The following is a 20,741-nucleotide window of genomic DNA, read 5'->3' on the forward strand; positions in this document are numbered from 1 at the left end:
CATCACCATCATCATCACCACCATCATCACCATCACCATCATCATGGCCATCACCATCACCATCATCACCATCATCATCACCACCATCATCATCACCATCACCTCCATAATCATCATCACCACCATCACCATCATCATCATCATCACCATGGTCATGATCAAACACCTGTCATTTACTAAACAATTACTAGGAGCCAGGATTGAGGCTATATTCTAATAATATCCCTCACTATTGTTTACCATGAGTCTGTAAGTATTGAAAACCCATTTTACAGGTGAAGGAAATGACTTTTCAGGGAGGTTAACTCATTTGCCCAATGTCACACAGAAGTCCTGGAGCCAGATCTAGAACCTAGGGATCCTTGAGTTTACAATCTAGCCCTTTGTCCACACTTGGCACTTCTTTATTGCCAGGGAGAGTTTTAGAGCCACTGACAAAATGACCAGAAGACAGCTCTTCTGGGGACTGGCTTTTCTAAATCTTTGGCATCATTTTCTTAAACTGTGTCCCGGACACTGCTTTTATTAGAATTGTCTGGTATTGGTGTGTTATAAATGAATATTGCTGGCTCTAGCCAGTGATGTGCTGTGTTTGACAACCTACTTGGGGCTGTGGGGGGACCGGAGGGGTTCAGGAGCCTGAGCTGAAGCATTTGCTGATTTCCATGGTGTAAATACTCCCAACCTGGTCATGTTCAAGCTTCCAGTGCCTCATCACTGAATTCAGAGTTAGCTAAAGATGTGCAGGAGCGCACCATTATATAGTTATCTCTACCGTTCAGGTACGAAAGCCAGAAGAAACCTCAAGAGCAATAGATAATAGCAAAATGTAGTAAAAGAACTAGGAAGTAATGAGTTTGGAACATTTATTACCGTTTTATATATTTTATTCAATTGCGGGTTTGTGTTACTTAATTTTCATTAAAGGTCACATTTAGCAAGAGGCTCACAAAATCCCTGAAAAGTAAACAACCCCTTGAGTGGACTGCAGCCCCTCCATGGCTCCACCCCAGGCTGATAAATTGGCCCTGAAAAGGCTGGAACCCTGGAATCTGCATTTCTCAAGAGCTCCCCAGGTGTTCTCCTGAACACTGTTACTGAGCCAGCTCCTTTAGCCTTTTTAGCACACATTTGAAGTACTCGTAGGAAAGTAACATATAATATGATAAGCATCTAAAAAATGTAGATGGGATTCATATTCCTAGCAAATGCTCATGGGCAGCTATGCTAAATGAACTCCACTGTTACTCATCTTAAAAGATTTTTCGAACAATTGAATAAAAATATTCCAAAGTTTTATTTTATTTTACCCTTCAATGAAGTATGGTTGTTCCATGTTGAAGAATAAGGCAGTAATCCTATTTCCCTGGCAGCCAGAATAGGAGGACAGTTCAGAGGCCCTTCCTGAAAGGCTTACGCAAAGATAACAAAATGTCAGGGAAAGCTGCAGGGCAGGGCTGAATGGAAAAGGAGGCTTGTAATCTCAAATTCAATATAAAAGATCGAAAACATCAAATAATCAGTCAGCAGTGAGCCTCCCCATCAGAATGTTCCATCTGCCTTGGAATTCAACTTTGTGATTGTATTATGATGTATACATTATACATCTCTCTCTCCATATATATAACCGCCTAGAAAAAGGTATGCATATCTGAGGTCCCATAAGGAAGTCTTGCTTGACTTTAGAAGGGAAACTGTTTGAAACATCACCTGCCTCCACCCCAACCCCACCCCATCCACCTTAAAAACATTAAAGTCTCTTTTCTAGGCAGAGGTTTTAATTCAGGGAGAAAGGCAGGGCCCCCCAAATCAAGAGCAGTCCAGTAGCTGTTTACAAACCCTGATACACAACAGATCCAACCCAAGGCTTATGATTTGTCCTCTAAACAATGATTCTGCTTTTGGAAGGTGAATATGGAGGGAAGTTAAAGGATTTCCATGACTAATGTTTACCTAGTGCTCACAAAATGCCTTAAGCCATTGGTAAGCACTTTGCATGCATTAGGATTTTAATCCTCCCCCTGCCTTTTGATTCCTTTCCAGTCACTTTGAAGGTAGTCAATCAATAGTCTTTGAGTGAATGAACGCACAAATCCCCATGTTAAAGCCAGGGGAGGTGAGGTGTAAAGGGGTGGAGTAACATGTCCAAGATCAGGTGACTGGGCATTGGAAGTGCCAACCATATTCGGTTTCTCATTCCAAACACATAAACTCGCTGTTGCCTCCCTGGGATATACAAGAGTGGCCGTGAAGATGTTAGAGCATACTGGAGTCACTCATGAGGATTATTAAAATGATCCATCTTGGGTCTACAGTTACGAATAGTTACTTTGGGAGTGGGGACCAGTAATCTGCATTTGCAACAACTTTCCCAGGTGACTTAGGGGTGATCTGAAGGGTGTACCTGGAGATAGACTGAGGTAGTACGTGCAGAGCCCTCCTATAAGCAAGCCTGTCTACCTTTCAAACCACAAAACCAGCCTTTTGTTAAGGGTAAACAAGAACCCCCTACCAAGGAAGAGCCCCTATCTCGGTCCACCCTCCTGAATCTCAGAGCCTTGGCACGATCGGTACCTGCAAGGTGACCAAAATCAGTGCCTTCATTTATTCAGGTGCAGTAAATTTCATCCAAGAAATGTGACATGGTGAGAAACTGGCGGGCGTTGTCCTTGAATCTGAGTCTGCTGTAATGAAGGGCCTCCACTAAGAGTCTTCTGGTTGCCACAGTGGTTTTCATATTTTTTTTTTTTAAAGGACCTCTAATTTTTTTTTTTAAAGATTTTATTTATTTATTTCAGAGAGAGAGAATGAGAGAGAGCACATGAGAGGGGGGAGGGGCAGAGGGAGAAGCAGACTCCCCGCCGAGCAGGGAGCCCGATGCGGGACTCGATCCCGGGACTCCAGGATCATGACCCGAGCCGAAGGCAGTCGCTTAACCAACTGAGCCACCCAGGCGCCCCGGTTTTCATATTTTCATCTGCCGTGTGAGCAAGTCTTGCTTTTTATGTAGTGTAACCAAGAAAAATGTATATTGTGGACTACAGATACACAACACCTTGAAATGGCCACAGACTTTCTGGGGCAGAATTCCAACTGCTTCCCCATGATCTGAGAGGGAGCTAGCATTCCTGTTCCTCTTGCACACATGAAGAAATGGTCTCTGAGAGGATGGGTAACTACTTGCCCCAGGTCACCCAGCAACGTGGCTACCATCCACATCTTATCACTTCAAGTCTTACCTCCCCTTATTAGAGCCTTGAATAACATGATTAGATGAGAGAGAGCCCAGGACTGGTGGATGTTTCTCTTTGTTCATTTTAAGAATTGGACTTGTAGACCATTAAAGGTTGGCCTGTGAACCCTGCTAATATAGAACTGCCAAGTTTCTAGATGAATGAGATTGCCCAAGAAGTTTTCCATATTCCCCTCTTGTTGAATTATGTATCTGAAGGTCCTTCAATCAGAGAACTCACCCAATTGTCTTATTAATTGTATCATTCCTTATTTTTCTCTCCTGCCGTACCGGGAGATCCCCAGGGCTCTGGGTATGTCTTATTCATCCTTTACCCCTCACATCTAGCAAGAAGCTCTTTAAATGGCAGCCAAATAGAGCAGTGTAGACTAGAATAATGGTTTCTCTAAGAACAGTATTGCCAAACTATGGCCCACTGCCTTTATTGTCAGTAAAGTTTTATTGGAACGTAGCCACACCCATCGTTCAGTTGTTTAGATATTGCCGGTGGCTGCTTTCACTTTCACACAGAGGCAATGTGGCCCTCAAAGACAAACTATTTTCCTTATGGCATTTTTAAGAAAAAAATTTGCTGTCTAGGTAAAGAGCAAACTGGAAAGGAGATGAAGTCATTTCTATTTTCAGAGTATATTTCTTAGTATTTCCATCTCCTAACATATATTTACACTCCTCCCCACCCACCAGTGCAGGAGAAATTAGCCCACTGATGAATAGGGTCTGGAACTCAGAAGTAATCTGAATCATGGCAGTTTGCAGAAATTGTGTACTTGATGTGATAGGATTCTTTGACTGTCAAATGCAGAATAGACATATTAATATTCCAAAGAATGATATCTACACATGTCTCGGTGTATACTGGAAAAACCCCAGTACTCCCAGAGCAAAACCCTCAGAGTGCTTGTCTCTTTGTTCAAAGCGTTTATACGAAGAAAGAAGTAATTAGTAAGGAAAATCCTGGGATTTTAGCTGAGATCAGTTCCATCTTAAATTCATCACCAATTTCCTGCAACTGAGTTGTGCATTCAGCAATTTTCTTAGGCCCGGAAAATTTGCATAATGTATAGATTTGCCATTTGGTTAAATTAAATCTTGCATAATACGTTGGGGGGAATAATCTTTTAGCTAGGTGGATTTGAGGATTCGATACAAAATATCAACATTTTTCCTTTTTAAATCGATATTTAAATTGGCTTTGATTTCTGAGTGGGATGGGTTTAAAAAAAAACCAGGAGGCCAAGGTGAGGTGAGGATAAATCTTCAAGAGAGTCACTCCTGGAGAGGGAGAGTGGGCTGCCAGCAAGAAGGGGAGGCCGTCAGCTCCTTCAGGTGGATGCTCGCTAAGCTGGAAAACAGGAAGGCTCATCTTAATAATGCCATCAAAGCAGAAGGCAGTGCAGAGTTCTTGGGAGAACTTGACATGTTCCTTAAATTAGTTGGGTGCAGGGATGTCATTAACATAGAAGCTTGTGCCTGTTTCTTATCTGGGCATTTATCAACGTGGAGGCTCACTGGCATAGTCCGAAACAGCAGCATGGGAAAGAACTGTCCTGGAGAATGTGTTAGGGCACCCACCATCTCACCTGGCTCTTGGAAGAGCCTGACATTCAGAGGACAGGGAAGGAGTTCTCAGGATGTTCTGGAAAACAATGCTGAAGGGCCCCCCCCACCACACACACAAACCTAAAAGGAGAATGGGCAGCATTGCGCACTGACCTTGAAGATACAGGACCCTCAGCAGCTATGGAGGACAGTGGGTTGGCAGATGACCACCCCAAGCAACCCAAGCATACCAGCTCCCCCCACCCGCCCACAGAAGCCACCAGTAGAACACAGGCTCCAGGAGAAGGAGAGAGAAAGCAGAGAGAGATACTTGATTCTCTCCACGAAGAAGCATCTTGTTTCATTGAACGCCCTCTGCTTCCTCAGTCCCTTCCCCCACCCCCCAACTCCAAAAGAGCAAGACCTAAGAAGAGAAGGAGGAAGAGGGCCCCAGAGGCGGCCCCTCTAACGGACAGTGCAAAGCGCTGGATGGTAGGGGCGAGGAGGCAGGAAATGCCCCCTGCCTGAGGCACGTCTGTCAGGACACAGGTCTATCAGGACTCGGGTCTGTAGCAATAGCAAGAGAATTTGAATCTCACTGACTTTGGAAGCTTTAAAATGGACTGGCCTGAGTTTTTAATAACCACATGGCCAGAAAGCTGTTGCATCTTCTTTAGATGTCATTAAGGGATTTGCCTCAGGAAATTGCAGTGCCTGGGCTCTCAACCATTCTCCCACACTGCCTGTCATGTACTGACTGGGTGTCTTGAAGCAGCTCTTAGCCCCTCTGAATGGCAGTTCCTTTGCCATATGATAGGGATAAATGATAGAATCTTCTTCTCTGAGTCATCAGGTGATGCAGTGAAATATAATGTATGCAAAGAGCTTAACAGAGTGTTAATCATTCGGCCAGTGTTAATATATTAAGTGGCTACCAGGTGTCAGGCACTGTTCTAGATGTTGATCATCATTCATAATTATGGGGTAGGAAGGGCACTTACATGTACTGACTCATTTGGGGTAGGTGCTAATGAAAGAAATGAGGCCCAGAGAGGTTAAGTAACTTGCTCAACGTCACACAGCTAGGAAGTTGTAAGGCTGGAATTCAAACCCAGATCACTTGTTTCAGAGTCTACACATGTTTATTGTTATTGTTATTAGTAGTAGTAGTTATTTTCAGCTCCTTGTTCCTGGAACTGAAAACTGAAACTTTGAGCATGGAGAAGGAGAGAAAGAGCCCTTCTTATAGTCCTACTATTCCTATCCTCTGATAAGTGGACCTAGCTAAAAGATTATTTCCTTACCTTTCCTTACCAGCTCCCAATCCTACCTGCTGTATCCCCAGAGACTGATATATATATATATATATATATATATATATATATATATATATGTATATTAGGTGCTCAATAAATATATTTTGAATGATAAGAGAATAGCCGGTTTCAAGCCCAGTGAAACTCCATTCTCTCCCCAGGACAAAACACTTCATATCCCCAGGTGTTTGCAGGCTCAGCTTCAATGACACTGCTATAGACTGCATTGTGTCCTCTCCACCCCCCCACCCCCCCGATTCGTGTTGAAGCCTTAAGCCCCCATGTGATGGCACGTGGAGGTGGGGACTTTGGGAAGTAATTAGGGTTAGATGAGGGCAGGGTCCTCATGTTGGAATCAGTGTCCTTATAGGAAGAGGAAGAAGAGAGCGTTCTCCCTCTACCACATGAGGACGCAGGGAGGTCGCAAGCCGGAAAAGAGACCTCACCAGAAGCCATATGAGCTGACACCTTGATCTCGGACTTTCCAGCCTCCAGAACTGGGAGAAATAAATATCTGTGGTTGAAGCCTCCCAGTCTGTGGCATTTTGTTACAGCAGCTCAAGTGTGCTCATACAGATACCTCTGCAACCCATCCACTTTACTGATGTGTTCGACACTTGGTCCCTTGTATGCTCATCCTATACTTTCAAAGAGTAAAAAAAAAAGGCAAGAGAATTTGGAGTCAGCCGTTCTGTGTCCTGCAGCACATCTCCGTTCTGAAGAATTTCATCATTCCAGCAGAGCATTGAATTTATTCGGGTTGAGGGGAATGTGATGAGTTTCTTAAATCTGTGTCACCTGGCTGTGGAATCCACCCCGCCGAGCTAGGAAGGAGGCATTAACTACATCCAAAGCTGTGTGATTAACTTATTTGTTTGCCTACAGAGCTAAAATGAAAAAGCGGGAAGCTGAGTGAATCTGCACGAGCCCGTTTTGAAGTAGGATTGTGAGAAAACCCGAGACGTGGGTTTTAATTCACATTTCCTGGGCTTACCATTATTATTATTTTTAATGGAAAATAACGTTGCACAATCTTGCTTCATTTTAAATGGAGAATGTGCAATATTGTCTAACGCTGGGTATGGAGTTGATTTAGTATGCATGGTTTTCTCCCCTCCCCACCCAGTACTTTGGTTCTTTGTACACATTCAATATCGTTACATTTTTGCTTAGAACATACATATTTTCCCCCTGAACTTTTCTCGATTGCTTTTTTATCAGGTTTACAAATCAAATCAAATAGGTATATTGCAGAGTTCTGTGATATTATTTTCTGAGCTTATAGTACAATGTATTGAATTATGCCGCTCCATGCTCTGCTCCTGCTATTCTCTCCAGATTGAGAGAGAGGGACTGTGGACCCTGTAAATTCACTTGGCACCCAGCATTACTGGCTAAATCAAGACCACTATTCAGGCTGCAAGAAGAGACAGAGCAAGTGTTCGTTACACAAATCAATTTGGTCCAAAGTACATCGCAGTGGGTACTCAACCATCGCTCACATAATATTGTCAACTTAATCAAATAATGCCTCGAAGACACTCAAAAGCTTTTCTCTCTGAGAAATAACTTGATTGGTGGAGGAGGAAGAAGCAGTTGGCTATTCAAAAGGACACTTTTTATTTATCACTGTTAAGCACTTTGGGCATGGAGGGGAGGAAGCCCGTAGGAGAGGAGGGATGCTGAATATTCACTAGGCTGTGCTGGGAGAAAATCGTGCTGGTTAGCGTCCTGTCTTGGGCATTGGATTTCGACACCCTTGTGGCAGAATTGGGGATGCTCATGGAGAAAAAAGAAGCTGGGCCCAAACCTCTTTCCTGGGATGACACAGTAAGTATTTGTTGAGCACACATCATGTGCCACAGTAAAGGGCCTCAAAAATGATTCAATATAGTGTTTGTCATTGGGATGTTCATATTCTAGTAGGACAGAGAAGGAAGTAATCTGATACTAAAAAATATATATGGTTAATAAGGGCTCAAGAGAGGGGAACACAGGACTCCAGGTGCTCAGAGGAAGCATCTGAAGCAGCCTGGTTTGGTTTGATTTGGGCTGGTTGGTTGTGGTAGGGCCCTATTCACAGAGCTCATCACTCCGTTTCAGCCCCAACTGAGAGCACAGGCAGTTAGAACTCCAGCGAATTTCACTCTGTGCAAGTTGGTGGCGGTTGCCCTCTAGGGCTGAGCTGTCTTTAGACTTCACCTTGAACTTGAGGGGACATTGAGGGCCAAAATATGGAGTCCAGGATATGGAGTTAAATATCTTAGGTTCTTCCGTGGCTCTACCATCTCCTGGCTGCGTGACTTTGGACAGGTGACTGACTTAACCTCCCTGAGCTTCCGTTTTTCAAATTGTTATGGTGATCAGTGGGATAAGGTGTGAAAAACACCTTGCAGGATACCAGGGTCATAGTAGGACCTTAGCAGGGTTTTACATTCAGTACACGATTCTAGACCCGTTAGCCAATTCCACACTGGGCTCATCAGCAACCAGTGGATGGTAGTATTCGGCATCAAATGTCTCAACTCAGGATAGGGGAGAGGCGAATGACCTCACACCGCAGTGGTTCTTATGCAGGGGTCCGTGGATGTCTGTGTATCCTTCAGGGAGTTTGTGAACTTCAAATTCAGAGGCTCCAGGGATTAGGATATTAACATTTTGAAGGGACCATTATTCTGCCAGCTCTAGGTATCTGTGGAGCCCATGGCTAGTATGACTGAGGAACTGGATTTTTAATTAAACTCAACTTTAATTAAAATTTAAACACTGACACTTGATTCCGTTATTAAAAGCTTTTTAGGTGTGTTTTGAAAATCTTGGCTATTCAGCTGTTAATTTTTCAAAGTCTAAATATAGATCAGGTATTTCCAATGAAAATGTAGTGCCCATGTTGAGATGATGAGTCATAAATACAAACTATATACAAAATCTCAAAGACCTGGGGGAAAAAAGGAATTTAAAATATCACTTACTTTAATTACATATTGAAATAACAGTTTTGATAAATTGGATTAAAATAAATATATCCTTAAAATTAATTCCACATGTTTCTTTTTACTTTTTTTGAAATGTGGCTTCTAGAAACTTCAAGACTATGTATGCGGCTACTATTTTATTTTATTGAATGGGACTGCTCTAAAGTGCATGACCACCGTCCTTGGACTGTATCTAGTGCTGTGTTGTGAGTACATGTGTTTTTAATTTCCATCATGCATGGGAGGAAAAATAATTTTCCCGGTGTTCTTCTAGGTTCTTGGCTAAAACCCCCCATGATAAAAGAGAGATTAACAGGAGACCAAGAAATAGGATCTTAATAACATGTAAAGCTCCTGTAGACATGGGACCTACGGAGGAAAGACCGAGTAACAAACTGGAATGGCCCAAGTCACCGGCTTAAACACCATCTCCAGCTAAAGACAGAAGATGTTGGGGGGCAGGGGAGCCAGCAATGGGGAGGTTATCAGGAAAAGCCCAGTAAACAAGGGTGAGGTTGTTCTAGATTGAGGTCACTGTCTTGTCTTTTGAAGGGATTCTAGAAATTTAGGTACTTTCTCTTCCTGCTACCTCCGAAAGGGAGACACCCCTACAAATGGAGACTTTCCTTTTAAATGTAAATTTCTCTTACAAAACGATAACTTCTACTCTTTTCAGAGCTTCTCCTGTGTCTGCTGTTTCTCAAAAATAATCATCCCAAAATAACCCTTATGCCAAAGAGGCATATTTTGGGGTGGCAAAATATAATTTGGTACCGTTCTTGTTTTATTTCTTATGGTTGTCTCCCCCACTACAGGCGCTCAGCCCTGTGCTTCCAAATCTACGATTTCTCTCTGAACTCTGATTTCTGCTGACAGCTTCACCACATTTTACGCATCCGTCCTTGTGATGGTCACTTGTGTTGCCTCCAGCAACCTGGGACCACAGACAACTCTGTGATGGGATCTTTTATCCCTACTTGCACCTCAGGTGACAGGCTCAGAAGGGTTTAAGGAGCTGGGCTAGTATGTGACGGGACTGGAGTTTAGCTCAGAGATATCCAGCTACAGATATCCTTTGCCTGCGCTCCCAAGATGCCTGGTCATCCCCGAAGGTGGCACACAGGTGAGCTCAGCAATGCCCCATTGGCTCAGAGAGGAGACGTGGGCGGGGCCAGACTCTCAAAGGCACACACAAAACCATGCGGATTCTCTCCAACAGTCATCCCTGGATTGGTCGATATCAAAATCCAATTTCACCAGGATTAGCCTTGGGTTGCTCAGAGCTATTCATTGAATTAGGAACGATTATAGCAGAGGGAGCCCCGCGGTTCTTTATTAAGGTCTTTGCGGAAGCACTAAGTGATCTTCAGGAGATTAAAGTGCCGGTGGTGTTTTCTTAACATTTATAACCTGCGCTGATATCTGGGGAGTTTGTTTATTAGGAAAAATTCTGTGGCACACATCCTGCCTCCTAATAGGGCCTTCTAACTGGGCCAGAGCACAAGCTGGCTTTGCTGTCCTAATGAGCTTATTTGGGAACCTCTGCCAAGTGCTGCCTGGAAACCCACCTCTTGAGGTGAATGGACTCTTCATTCATGTGGGGTCCTGCGACCCTGCGTGCATAATGGGGAGGCGGCATCTCTGAGTTGTCAGTATGGGTGGGCCCCAAGAAACGGAGAAGGAAAGCGGATGGTTGTTAACACTGCTAATAATAGTAATGATACGTATTCCCTATTCATTCATGGCACTTAACTTTCACAAGACCTTGCTTTTGTTATCCGACTCTGAAGGATCCAGGACAGATGGGCATTTATCACTTCACCCATATGCAAACTAAGATCAAGAGCTGTGAACTCAGCATTCATGCAGCTCACTTGTAGCAAAAGCCATAGGTACTCGCTGAGAACTTGCCATGTGCTCTGGCTCGCAGTTCTAGTTGGTGCAGTTTTGCCCCCCAGGGAACATCTGAACCGCAGAAGATAATTCTGGTTGTCCCACTGTTGTACAGGGGGTGGAGGCCAGGGATGCTGCTCAACATCTTATGGTGCAGGGGACAGCCCCACATCAAAGAATTAACCAGCCCCAATGTCAGCATTTCTGGTGCTGAGAAACTGCCCTAGGGGGTAGGGACAGAACAGTGGATGGAAACTCCCCGTCTCTGTCCTCATGGACTTCATGTTCTGGTGGAGGAGATAAAGAAACACCATAGAAATGAACAGAAGCACGTAATACAAAGGCAAGAAGTGATAGGTGCTATGAAAAAAGCGAACGAGCAGGGAGACAGGAAATGCTGAAGCTTTAGATGAGGATGTCTCTAATGGGTGCTGTCTTGGCAGAGAGCTGGGAAGAAGGGGACAAGCCACATGGGCATCTGGGGTGCGAATTTTCCAGGCAAAGGAAGGACAGGCGTGAAGCCTGAGGAGGGAGCATGCTGCATGCGTGGAAGGAGGAGCCAGGTGGCCAGTGAGTTAGGAGCGGGAACCTCAGGAAGCAAGGGGGTCTGGGCCAGAGCGTACTGAATCTCCTAGCCCGGGATGAGGGTCTGGACCGGAGGGTTCTGAGAGGGAAGGTGCCCTGGCCATTCTAATTCTACCCTCTAACACCTTTGTTTTCTCAATCTCCTCTCATCTCTGAGCAAGCAGACCAGGAGTAATTTGCTTGGTCTTTATGTTCTACCTCCTGATCTCCCAAACATGGTTATGAGGCACCTTTTCAATTCAGCTAGGTCCCACTTTTAGAGCCAGAATGATACTTTAAAAGAATCAGACACAGATAAATCAAGAGTTCTTCTTCCAGCCATTAATTCCAAGTAAGCCTTGACATGTACCAGCCTTGAGGGATGTAACTACCAACCAGGTAGCCCCCGCTTTTCGGTAATACGCATTCGAGATGTGCAATTCCCTTAGCAACTTCCTCAGCTTTTTCACATGACTTTATTTTTGTCCTTAGAAATTTCACGCTGTGCATTTGCCATGAGCTTCACCAACCTTCTCGGGGACGCTCTAACTGCTTGTCCATCTGTGTGAGCTACAGTGCTAGGCTCAGGGAACCTGCAGACCTAGCCTTGTTTTTAGAGTGTTGGATGCCTTTCAGGAGGCTGGTCGAGCGCCTCTCAGCCCAGCTGAAGGGGGGTCATCACATCCAGGGGGAGGTGCACAAAGGCAGCCCAACAGCCTAGGCTGGGATGAAGGGAAGCCTCAAATCTCTCTTTAGACAACTCATTAAAGTTCCCAGTGTGACAGATGGGAGCCTGGGACAGCTCGGACAGGGACATTCTCTCTTCTTCTAGACCTGGTGTGAGACCAACGCCTTGGAGAACCTCATGCCACCCTCAGTGGTAGAAAATGCATCCACTTCTTGATAACAGCTATTCATTCTACGTGCACTTCCGGTTTGTTTGCTTGTTTAGAAGAAAATTGTAGTGGGTTGAATGTGGCCTTCAAAACATATGTTCACATCCCATCCTTCATAAACCCATGAATATGACCTTGTTTGGACAAAGGGTCCTTGCAGATGTAATTAAGTTAAGGATCCCAAGACAAGATCTAGTGTGAGCTTTAAATCCGATGACTAATGTCCTTATAAGAAGAAAAAGGCAGAGGGAGATGTGAGTCCCAGACACACAGAGGGAAGAAGGCCATATGAACGTGGAAACAGAGATTGGGGAAGTGCAGCTTCAAGCCAAGAGGTCACCAGAAGCTGAAAGAGGCAAAGGTGGGCTCTCCCCTAGAGCCTCCGGAGGGAGTGTGGTCCTGACAGCACCTTCTCACCTTCACTGTAGACATCTGGGCCCCACAACCATGAGGGAATCCATTTCCGTTGATTTTAGCTACCATGTCTGTGGTAATTTCTTAGCAGACTAATATAGGGACCTAAAATTCAGGCTTGTCCTGAATATGTTTTTCCTGACAAATTCCAGAAAAAGGGAAGGGGATAGCTCTCACCCCAATATACCAATATGAGACTCGGTGAGGACCATTCTGGAAGGTCTCACCCCTCCCTTGCCCCAGGCTCTGGAGTCAGCCTCTGGATCCTGATACTCTCCTCTTCCCTCTCCTCTTCATTCACCCACGATGTCAGAAACACATTCGGTTTGTTTTCCATTTTACATGTTATCTTTAAAAATTACTTTTAATACACAGGTATTCCAACAAAACAATTTATGAGCTTTTGTACACATGCCCATGCTACAAAATGATTAATTGAGCGTTGTATGTTTTTATCAAAGGAAACAACGCAAAGATTTCTCCAAAGTCCTGTTTGACTAAAGATGATTAATTTTAATTTTCACATGAGCGGCATAATGCTATTAATCATTTAATATGTTTAATCATAATCTCTGTAATTCCTAATTAGGTTTATTAAGCTGAAACATCCAGCAGTTATGTACAAATCCAAATCTAAGTTTCTTTCTCGGGATGAGAAGGAGCTTGTTTTAATTTGCATTTGAACAGCAACCTGTAACCGGAGGGAAGAAATGGGCTGTAAGCTGGGGTCTCACCTGCTGTGTCTGCAAACCTAGAGTCTTAGGTCAGAGTACTAAGACCCCAAGTGCACGATTCAAGGACATCTCTGGACCTTGGTTGTGTAACCAAACCTCATGTTACCAGCAGAGAAAACACAGTTCCCTGCTCTGTTTGGGCGTGGGTGTTATAATATTGTATTTGACTGTCACTTGAAGATGCAAAGTGGACCGTTCATTCATCCTTCATTCATTACTTTATTGATACACTCGTAATACCTTCACCTGTTCAGTCAGTGACTCAACCAGCCATCTGACCTGCGTTTACTGTTTGTCGGCCATGGCTCAGCCCCATTGTCTCATGCTGGTCACACCACACCCCGCGATGATCCATAAGTGGCTCCTCTTAGTTTTTATCATGAAATATACTTTTGCTCTGCACAGAGGGCCCTTTGTGATAGAACCCCCACACACCCCCACACTGTGCTGTTCTGTCCGCCCTTCCTTCATGTGCGCCCACCGACCATGACACTAAGGGGCCCATGTACTCCCCTGAATCCAGAACCTGATTTCACCTCTGCGTCTTTGCCTGCGCCTTGCCCTCTGTTGGTACGGCGTCAGCCCCCTTCATCCCTTCTGTTAGACGTCTCCCACTGAAAACGTAACCTCCAGAACTGGCAGGGCTCCCAGAACATCCAGCTGTGCGGCATGTCCCTGATTTAAGTTTACTCAGCCCTCTGTGACTCACTCTGATCCCAGCCTCACAAATGTCTCTTTCCTTCTTCTTTCTCTTGCACTGAACTGGGAACAACGTGTGTTGGGAGGACTAACTTACGTGTCCAACACATAGTAGTTGCTCAGGAAAAACGTGCTTAACAAGCGAAGGAGAACCTTTCCTTTGCATGATTCCTGAGAGAGGCTTTCTTTCTTCTTGTTTTTGACATTTTAAGAAAAAGTCACCGTCACTCTACAAAATTCATTGCCTTCCATTTATTGAGTTCATGTGCCAAGAACTCTGCCAAGCTGGCCTATATTACTGCACTAAGTCTTCACAGAGCCTTAGAAGGTGTGCACTATTATTATTATTATTACTCACTTTCCAGGTTAGGAGACTGTCACCGTCCTCCTCCTTATTCCACTCCAACAGCACAGACAAAACGACCAAGGGCAGTGTTGACGTTATCATGACGTAACACTTCAAACTTGCAGAGGTCATCCGGTGGGGGTTTTGATCCCAAACTGGCTTGGAAGAGTAGTGTGCCAGCTTCTGGGAAGTCTTGACTTCAAAATGCAATTCAGGGGTTATTAGGAAGGAGAATGCAAATGAAGTCTGTCAATAAATACAAGGATTGGCAAGAAAGTCACTAATTATGGCCATTTTATTGTGGTATATATAATATGTAAACCATATTTATATAAGGCATTTATATTTATATGCATATGTAAAATATATTATATATATATATGTATATTTCACTTGGTGAAGTTGTCTCCTCTGTGTCTTTATTATCTTACACCTGCCTGATTGCATTGATAGTTTTGTCCCAGTTATATGCTTCTAAATTGTTTAAAAGTAGGTGAGGCTGATTCTTCCCTCGTAAATTTGATGGGCTTCCACATAGGTTTTCCATTACGGTTTTGGAGAAGCAAGTAACTGATGTGGATGTGGCATCAACTGCCACCCAGAGGCAATGGATGCTAATTGCAGAGAAAGTATCCAGAAGCATCTCGAGAACCAAGAGTATGGGCGTGGCTATCATGGTACCAAGTGTTACTGTAACTTTCCTGCCTATATATGTGCTGATATAATATCATGTTGTCCGGGCTTTTATTGTGGCAAGAGTGGGAAGCAGAGTAATGAGTTATGCTAATAGCATAGCCTTATCGACACCACTATTGTCCATAGAACGTTCCAGAGATGTTCTAGATCCTCGTTGTCAGACATGGAAACCACTAGCCACAGGTGGCTATTGAGTACTTGAAATGTGGCTAGTGTGAAGGAAAAACTGGATTTTACATTTTACTTAATTTTAATTCAAATTTAAATAGCCACAGGGGGTCAGCTGTCATGGATAGCAGAGGCCTGCACAACCAAGAAACGAGAAGGTAAAACCTTAAAAAAAAAAAAATAAATAAGTAAGTCAATCAGATGGTTACTTGGACTGCAGAACACCAAACAGCCTTCTCAAATGTTTTATTCCATTTGCTAATGTTTTATCTGGACAGTTACAACAATTATGCAGGCGTATCTTAAGATTTTGGACACCTTTGATTAAGGGATGCACCCTCTCCTACCTTTAACGACAGGTTAATCAATCAGTCTGATTGCCTGTTAAAACTCCCCAACACCTCCACACCAACTACCCCTCCCCTTGCTTTATTTTTCTCCATAATGCTCTCCTTCTACCAGCTCCATATTTATTTATTAATGAGCTTATTGCCTTCCCCCCACACACCCCCCCATAAGAATTATGTTCCGTGGGGGCGGGGAGTTTGTCTGCTTTGCTCACTGCTGAATCCCAGCTCCACCTTGGGCTGTCAGGGAATGTTCAATAAATACTTGTTGAATAAACGAATGAATGGATGACCCAGCAGCTCCTTCCTTGTCCTTGTTCCTTTGTTCCAGCATTTTCTTACCATTTAGGACAAGCTAAAGCACTTTGGAAAGAGCACACAGGTCCACTCATAGCCTCTTTACTCTTGTCCTTTTAGCAGACAGATGACGCGGCACCAACGGATGGCCAGCCCCAGACACAACCTTCTGAAAACACAGAAAACAAGTCCCAGCCCAAGCGGCTGCATGTCTCCAACATCCCCTTCAGGTTCCGGGATCCGGACCTCCGACAAATGTTTGGCGTAAGTAGAGCGTTTCTCCTCTGCAGTGTCCGCACTGGGGTCCCCAGAGCCCTTTCCTCCTCATGTAAGTTCTGGTATTTACACAACACAAAAGTTCGATGTTTACATAGGGAGGGAAAAAGGCATTTTAGATCCTAGTCGGTGGGTATATTGTGACCTAAATCTCTTCATGATTTTAGTCTAAATGTCTTTGTATAGGTTCACCATGGTCCCGCTTTGCCAAATGGTCTTCTTCTAATTAGTAACTGGAAAATCAAACAGAAAATGAGCTCCCAGATAAAATAGCATTGAAAGAAGCCCACTGATGATCCCAGATCAAGTGGCCCTGGACCCTATGTCACAGCTGAAATAAACATTTTGTGTCCTTTGGGTTCTTCTCTCTTTCATAGTTGCCAAAGTTATCATGACATATTCCTGCATACCTCACTCTTTCCCAGGCACTGTGCATTTAGATTTCAGAAGCAGCGCTAGAGAATAGTGACTTCTGCATAAAGCTTCATTGAAAAGCAAAACAAAGGAAGCTAGAGATTTCTAAGTCTGACTTGCATCCTGCAGTATACACTCTCCCGCAATTAGTGACGAGGATTCAGAAGTTCTTACTGTGATGTTCTCTGTCACAGATGACAGCCTTGCCCAGCTACCATGATTGAAACCCAGAGCAGGGCAGAAGCCACCATCAACCCAGAGAAAATAGATGATAGGGTTGCTTCCTCATGGGACATGATGACTCAGATTCTTTTTCTGGATGAAATCTTGCACTGTCCATCTTGGGAAGGAATGAGTTAGCCACGTCTTGGGCTCTGAAGGACAAAACTCTGACAGGGCTTAGATATCCTTAGTGGGTGTTTTGTTTTGTTTTGTTTTTTGCAAATGTAGTCAGCCTGTTTGTCCATGACATCCATCCCAGCATTGATGGGAGGTTTCTGTGGATTCCATGAACAGAACTACATCCTTAGCATTTGACTTAGAGTAAAGGTTGGCCGCCTGGAGATTGGTCCTCTAAGAGTTTGTGGATGGATGCAAGTATTACAGAAGGAATAAGAAGGGGCCAAATTTTAATGCCAAACCCTGGGCCAAGTAGACCTCATTCCCCCTATGCAAAGGGATGCTCTGGTTCATGACTGCGATTGTGGGGTTAGCTGGTATGCACCTTCTATTTCTTTACCATGCATGATGTTTATCAAGTCCACATCTGACACAAAGGCAGAGCTAGCGTCCTAATATTCAGATACCCAGACTTGAATCCTGACATTTCAGAGGAAAAGGTCAGCTTCTGCACTTTTATCTCTCTCGTTTGGTAATAACCTTGAGTTGAGCCCTCTAACTCTTGCAGAGTAGAGATACCCTCGGGCACTCTCAGGTCAAAGATGACTTTGAAAAGTGCAGAGCATTCAAAGTGAAAGTGGAGGTTAAGTGTGTATAAAGCAGTGAGACCAGGTTTGAATGATGGGCAGCCAGAGGAATTAGATTCCTCTTGCCACGTCAGGTTAGAAAGTCTTGCTCCGCAGTCCATCTTTACTCATCAGGTGTCACTGGGAGGTTGGCTTTGAATTTGGCCCTCTTAATGATCATCCTGGTGCTCTTTTATGGTGTCACTCACTGCAGCCCACCCTTGCTCCCAACCCCGAGGGCGCTCTTCCCTCCCTGGTCTTCTCCGTTATCTTGAAAGTCACCGGAGGGCTACACAGCCAGGTCAGAGAGGTATTGGAAATAATCCACAGCTGGAACTCCCAAAGACGGCATCCTGCTTGCATGGATATCTGAGCCTCTCTTTTCTTACAGGGCGAGGGCAAGTGGTGCACAGCAAGGTCTTGCCAAATATTGAACGTACTACCCAGTTGTCAAACCATGATCAAAATCCACTGTTTTCAGAGCCAGTTTTTGTAAAAGTAAAGATTTCTAAGCAACTGACATCGACTTGACCAGATGATAGATACACTTAGTATCAATTAAGAAAATGTGGCATACATTTCAGTAATATTGAAATTAATTTCGTTCATCACAAACAGCATCTGTGTTCGTTTTAAAAGTATGCAAGATTTTTTTTTATGAGTTTCGGCTATAAAAATTTGGGGGCACATACAGATTCCTGGATTCTTTGTAATAATGCTGAGGCCTCCTTGGTTTACAACCACTATCCTGAAGAAATGGAACTTAAATACTAAAAATCTGTTCTTCCCAACCAAGCATTGGTGGTGGCAATCCCATTCTGGTTATATGATACATTTAGTGGCATGAATCACATTGAAAGGCATCTGTAAACATTCTGATTGGCTCCCCACACTCCAGTTGAGAGAATTAAGTGTCGTTTCTTCTTGTAGGTCATACTTACTGTAAGAAATGACATTTTGATTCCAATTAGGTCTTTTCCAAGTCATCTGGACATGAAATCTCTTCTCTCCTTTTATTGCTATATTTTGCCTTTGCCTCTTAACTTTGGCTGGGGCTAGAATGGGGGTTATTACAGAGAAAAACCCTCTCAAAGATTTTGGGCTTTTCTCCTTTATTTCTTTTGTTAAATGCAGCCATGGGGATTTGAAACCCAAACCAAAACAAGACAAAAAAGGAAGCTCCTTTCTCCAACTGCCTAAAACCTAGCTGTGCTCATAACAACTTTTGCAACCATTAATAATTCAGAAGTTTGCAATTTCTGCAGGCCTAATGGTCACTGCAGGTGCCTCACATATTTGTGTTTAATTTGTGGCTTCAGGGCCCATTCATTGTGATTCTGGTTACCTTTACTCCACCATGTTCTTCAGTACTTGAAATTCTTTACTTCCTCCTCCTTTGAAAGCATTTGTTCTAGTGTTTGGCTTTAAATCTTCTAACTATTCATAGATTTTCTTTCCTTCCTTCCTTCCTTCCTTCCTTCCTTCCTTCCTTCCTGTCAAGGTGGAACATTCCTTGGTCAAGAAGTTACATGACCACAGTAGAGCCCAGAGTCTTTTTACAACACCAGTTGGGGCGTGAATGAACAGATCAGAGGCGTTGATTCTAGATGTTTCCCTGAAAGAAATATTGGTTCTGGCCTGGCTACTTCATTCTTGAGCTCTGTCCTCTTTTCAGGGAGCATTCATGAGGGTGTGCATCCTTTATGTTTGAAATCTTAATGATCCCATGAAAGGAATGGGTGGATTTCCACCAAATTGATTATAATGGCTTGCTCTTGGACAGAATGGTTCTTTAACCTAACATTTAAAATTTACACATATCTGGGTTTTGGGTGAGAGAGGTGGTTATAATATATCCAGACCACTGACATGACACATTGCATTATAGAACTGTTTTCAGAAGTAGCTACTCATTGAGTGTAGGATTCAAATTTGCACAATACCCTTGTTGACATCACAGCCTTGCTTTTGTAATCAACAGCCTGGCTTTTGATAGAGACCCTCTGGGTATGACTATGATCTATGGAAGTCACTCATTATTGTCACCCCAAAACAGACCACGTGACTTTCAGAACATACAAAAGAAGCTTTCACGGTCACCTTTTTAGTAATAACATAGAGATGCCTGAACCTTTGGCGTTAATGCCAAATTCTATGCACCGTGATGTTATAATGAGTGAGGCCTTTTTTTTTTTTTGGACCTGGCATGGTGCCTCCCATTTCTGCATTCCAAACATGAAGCCAACCCTAAGAAAACTGATATGATGCCTTTTCTTCGCCTCTGTGTGTGCTCTTTGAACTAACCTTTACTTTCATGTTTTATGCTGTACCCACGGAGCATCTTCCACAGTTTTTCAGAGAAATATTATTTGATCAGAGAATGTCTCAAAATGCCTGGTATGTATGTGCCCCAGTGCATGCCTAGAAGCTTCCGGATTTTATCCTTGATCCCGCTATTGAGACACCTTGCATGGATCCTGAGACGTTGTCGAATGTGGCGGCACATGGGTGTCGAGCAAACTAATGCAAGTTAAATCTGCGAGTCATGTCTATTTAGACTGCACATGTCCCAGCTGTGTTTACATCATTAGTACCCAACTTCCCAATTAAACTGTTGATACTATAAATATAGTACGCAACTGTCTTAGGAGTGGGGCGCATATCAGTGTTCTTCTCACTGCTCATTTCACTGGCTCTGAGAATCAACCACCCAATGGCAACCGCTAGGGAGGCAAACATTTGAGACCATTTCAGGGCATATGGTGTCATTGTTCCATTTAGGGAATGACACATGCTAGGATTCCTTCTTGATTGGTTGGTTCTGTCTCAGCCAGATCTTGTTTTAAAGGGAGCGCTTTCGTGTTGACCGCTTGGAGAATGTTCCATAGATGACATTTGCTTCATGGTTTTGGGGAGTCCTTTTCAAGCTTCTCTGTTCATAAACATGTA

General features: G+C 43.7%; 1 protein-coding gene across 4 annotated transcripts in view; it reads left to right on the forward strand.

The window, feature by feature from the left end:
* Window positions 1-20,741, forward strand: part of RBFOX1 (RNA binding fox-1 homolog 1) — a 332,921-nt gene that overhangs the window by 192,144 nt on the left and 120,036 nt on the right. For all 4 annotated transcript variants that reach the window (XM_021698134.1, XM_021698135.1, XM_021698136.1 and 1 more), the window contains one exon: window positions 16,258-16,401. In XM_021698134.1, coding sequence (XP_021553809.1) covers window positions 16,258-16,401 — 144 coding nt within the window. The remainder of the gene's footprint in view (window positions 1-16,257; window positions 16,402-20,741) is intronic.

Source organism: Neomonachus schauinslandi, chromosome 5, assembly GCF_002201575.2.
Source record: "Neomonachus schauinslandi chromosome 5, ASM220157v2, whole genome shotgun sequence".
Taxonomy (NCBI): domain Eukaryota; kingdom Metazoa; phylum Chordata; class Mammalia; order Carnivora; family Phocidae; genus Neomonachus; species Neomonachus schauinslandi.